Source organism: Auxenochlorella protothecoides (assembly GCF_000733215.1).
Source record: "Auxenochlorella protothecoides strain 0710 contig771, whole genome shotgun sequence".
Lineage (NCBI taxonomy): Eukaryota > Viridiplantae > Chlorophyta > Trebouxiophyceae > Chlorellales > Chlorellaceae > Auxenochlorella > Auxenochlorella protothecoides.
Window position 1 is genome coordinate 1245 of NW_011934279.1, and position 4321 is coordinate 5565.

A 4321-nucleotide genomic window follows, 5' to 3' on the forward strand; every position below is an offset into this window, starting at 1 on the left:
CGCTGCGCCGCGCCGCCTGGGCCGGCGGCGCGGGCCTCGTGGCCACGTTGGCGGGGTACGCCGCGTGGCGGGCCTACCACGGCCTGCCGCTGCTGGGCTCTGGCAGGGCGGCCGAGGCGCGCGCCGTGCCGGAGGCCAGGGCCGCTGCCTGATGCGGGACCTCGCAGCTCGCCGTCATGGCTGTTTGAGTGGGGAAGAGGACCTCTCCCCCTGACGTGCAGGAACCCTTTTCTCTGGAGCACACTGCCATGCGTCTTCCCAATCTGTGAGGCACAGCTCCCCCTTTGACAACATGGGAGGGCCCATGTGCCTTCGGAGGAGCGGGCCACTCGATGTAGCCCAACACCCCGACGCCCTTCGTTTCCTTCCGCAGGGGTTCATTGCCATCAATCCCAGGCATCCTCGTCTTCGATGAACTTGGTTTGCAGGCATGGCAGTAGCACAGGAATAGTCAGCAGGACAGGCAGGGGTGGGAGCAAAGCAGTGATGTCGTTGTGGGCGACACCACCGACAAACCAAACAATAAAGAGGGGACATGGGTGCTGCCACATCAACAAGCACTAGAACCAGGGCTGCCAGGTGGGCTCCATGCGGCACAGGTTCTGCGGGTTGGTCGCCGCGTCCACCAGCTTGCGCATGCCGGTCTGCGGGTTGGCGGCCGCCAGCACGCTGCTGGCGGGCCCCACCGCCGCCACGCGCTCGGTCGCCGCCTTCACGTTCATGGCCACGCAGGTCTGGATTTGGGCGGGGCCAAAGCTGGAGCTGAGCGCCGCCACGGAGCGCGAGCCGGAGCGCCGGGCCGCCCAGGCCAGGATGTCGTCGCGGAGGAAGAGGGCCAGCAGGGAGGCCAGCGGCGAGTGCGGGGCCTGCAGGCCCTGCGCCGCGGCGGCGGCGGCCGCCACGAACAGGCCCTCCAGCCCGTGCACTCCCATGAAGGCCACCATGTTGCGCGTCAGGCGGAAGGGCACCGTCTCGTGCCCCTTCTCCAGCTGGAAGTGCACGTCGTAGTTGGATCCCTGTGGAACGATTTTAAAAGGGGGGGATTGATGGGCGTTTTGGTAGGCTGTGGGAGGGGAGGGGTGAGTTTCACGGCTTGGGGAGGTGCTGAGGCCGGGGTGGGAGGGGATGCTGGTGGAGTGTGGCGAGTGTCAGAGGCACAGTCCACGCACCGAGTCCCCAAACTTCACAGCACCCGGGTCCATAAGGAAGAGGTGGTGAAGACAGCTCCTACAAAGGTAAGACTCCCACCCCTGAGCCCCTCACCAGCTCCATCTGGCTGATGCGTCCCGTTGACTTGGACACCAGCACCCGCCCAGGGGAGCGCCCCGTCAGCAGCAGCATATAGCATTGCACGGCTGTTGGGAGAAGTGAGGGGGCACACGCAGTGAGGGCTTTGTTTAGGGTTGGGAGAGCTGGTGTGCCGATTGACGGCTGGCCAGATGCTGGCAGGGCGACAGAGAACAGCACGAAGCTAAGATCTCCGAATCCAGCCCACAAGAATGCCATGCAGCCCTGGTTTGATGCACCCTCCGCCCCCTTTCCCACACAAAAGATCCCCCTTTCCCCCCCCCCCCAACCGAAACCATCCACCTGACATGGCGGCGGACTGCGCAAACTGCTTCTTCACGATCCAGGTCATCTTGGGGTCGATCATGGTCTTGTGCATGTGCTGGCTCAGGATGTTTTCCGTCACCACCTTGGAGGCCACCTCCTCGTAGGCCGACAGCCGCACCTCCAGGTTGGTGGTGATGCCCTCCGCTGAGCAGCACCGCGCCTTGAAGGCCACGATCGGGTCGTCCGGCTCCCGGCCGTACCTGTGCAGGGTGATGAGGCGATCGAGTGCATACTGAAATGGGTGAGGGGGTCACGATGGGAAGGAAAGGGCGGGAGAGCGGGATAAAAGGGATGCAATACTGATTGTCCAGGGGCTGCTGAGGGCGTCCGGTGCGGCGCCGCCCCTCCTTCCCTTTTCTTGATTCAAGGCGCCACGCGCATCGGCTCCACTTCCCATTCCACGACCCCCCTCCCCTCCTCGCGAAAGTCCTTCCCAAGCCCAGAGACGCATGCCTACCGGGCGCAGTGGTTTTCGTACACGTCCAGGAAGGAGAGGGAGGTGGGATCGTCCTCCACGATGCGCACTCCCAGCCAGATGGGCAGGATGGCCGGGGTGGAGAACTGCAGGCTGCGCCGGCGCGACTCTGGGTGCATGGTCAAAAGCACGTTGGCGGCTCGCAGCATGGCCAGGATGCGCTCGTCCGACCCCGTCAGCTCTGCGGATAGATGGAGTGTTGGGGGGGTTAGGTTGCGGGGGGCCGACCCTCGAGCTGAGAATCCTATTTCTGGGACCGCTCGGGCCATCATTCGGGCGACAGGCGCCTCACAATTGCGGCCTCGGCCCCGTCCCCAGCCAGCTACCCTGCAGCGCACCACCAGACAAACACAGCCCCGCCGTTGCCTCGATCCTTTTCCTTCGCGCTTCCAACCCCCCACCCCCCACCCCCTCCACACGTTGCTGCTGGGCCTGGATGAGGAAGTGGCGCGGCTGGCCGTCCGACCCGTACAGCGTCAGGCGGCGGAAGGAGTTGCAGTTGCGCCGGACCACCTCCAGCGTGCTCGCCACCCGCTCGATGAAGACGGGCTCGGGGCTGTCCAGACTGGCGGGGGCCTGCCCGGGCATCTCCACGTCGTCCAGCGCCAGGTCCAGCAGCTGATGAGTGGGTAGAGGTAAGTGGGGCTGATGGCGAGGGTCTGGAGCGGAAATGACGTCGACTACCAGGGGCGAAGTGACGAATGGGCTTGCTCTCCATGTTGCAGGACTGGCTGGTCGAGTGGACACATCGACTCAATCCCCCCTCCGCACTCCCGTCTCCTCCTCACCAGGGGCGCCTCGTTCTCCAGCTTGAGGTGGGTGGGGTAGGTGTCCTCGATCACTGCCTCGAGCATGACCCTCCAGCCCTTGAGGCGCTCCGTCAGTGCGCCCAGGGTCTGGGGCGAGGAGGGGCTGGCCGGGTCCACGTCCTTGGCAAACTGCTGGTGGTACTGGTTGCTGCGTGACGGCCCGGCGCCGTCGCGCGCCGAGCAGGCCCGGCACACATTGACCAGCTCCTTCTTGAAGGTTTCGGGGATGGGGGCGGAGGGCGGCAGCCCCGTCTTGTACGTGCGCTGGCCCAGCGCATGCACCACCGCCAGCAGCCGCTCGTCGGTGCGATTGGTGAACCGCACCGATAGCTCCTGCATCAGGTTCTCCAGACCCTGTGAGTAGAGAGGTGGGGGGTTGGGGGCCGGGAGTGACAAAGGGTGAGAGCAGTGTTCTGGTGTCATGGCGATGGGTACTTTGGGAAGCCAGCGCCGTTTCAAGCAGCCATCACAGGCAGGCCAGAGGCCCAGAGCCTCTCATCCAGAGTTCACTTCCAAAACGCCCTTTTCGACGTCGCTCACCTGCAGCGGACCGCCAAACCGCCGCTTCAGGACGTCGATGACCTCCTTGAGCGCATCGTACGCGAGCACCTCCATGGGCTTCTCGATGGGCGGCGAGTTTTCCGGGGCGCCGCCGCCGTCAGCGCCCGGCGCGGCGGCGGCGGCGGCGGCGGCGGGCGTGCCCTCCCCCTCCGCTGCCCCCTCGGAGGCCTTGCCATCCTCCGTGGCACCACCCGCAGCAGCCCCGCTCGCAGGCTCCAGGCTGCCCGCCTCGCGGCGCGCGGCCTTGGCCACCTGCACAGCCTTCACCGCCGCCTCCTTGAGCGCGTGCAACGCGGGTCGCGCATGCCAGTAGACCAGCTGGGGGTGCGCTGCAGCGGCGACGCAGAGCACGCGCCGCGCGGCGGCCAGCTCGGGTCGCTGCAGCGAGACCAGGAGCTGGGGCAGCCAGGGCAGCCAGACCCAGGCGGGGAGATCGCCTGCCGCCTCGGCCAGCGTCCGGCCCACCACCTCGGCGCCGCCGCCGGAGACCATGAGCAGGTCTAGGAGGCGTGGGACCAAGGACCGCGCCTCCAGCCCCCCCAGCCGGATGGCTTGGGTGTAGCAGGCCGCGGCAAACTCCAGCCAGCTGGCGCCGGCGCCCGCCGCCTGGCGCGCGTCGCAGAAGCGCCCCCACGCGATCCATGCATCGGGGCACAGCGTCCACAGCGTGAGCGCCTCGCTGAAGGTCGCGTCGGCGGCGTCGCCCTCGCCCAGGGCGGCCAGGAACTGAGCCTTCAGGTTTATCATCTCTGCCTGGTGCTGGGGCTGGAAGTAGTCCAGGTTGGTGCTGTTGATCAGGTTCAGACCGTGCAGGTGGGTGTCGGGCTTCATCAGGTACGCTTTGGCCTGTGATGTTGGGGGG

At 66.6% G+C, this 4321-nt stretch overlaps 1 protein-coding gene across 1 annotated transcript; it reads right to left on the bottom strand.

Annotated features, from left to right (window-relative positions):
• Positions 1 to 560: 560 nt before the first annotated feature.
• On the bottom strand, positions 561 to 4290 carry F751_0045 (Transcription-associated protein 1; the record flags this gene model as incomplete). Its single annotated transcript, XM_011401402.1, has 9 exons — positions 561 to 866; positions 927 to 1016; positions 1264 to 1355; positions 1591 to 1814; positions 2072 to 2270; positions 2509 to 2707; positions 2878 to 3252; positions 3439 to 4045; positions 4094 to 4290. 9 exons carry the CDS (start codon positions 4288 to 4290, stop codon positions 561 to 563), a joined length of 2289 nt encoding a protein of 762 aa, XP_011399704.1.
• Between the last annotated feature and the right edge of the window lie 31 nt (positions 4291 to 4321).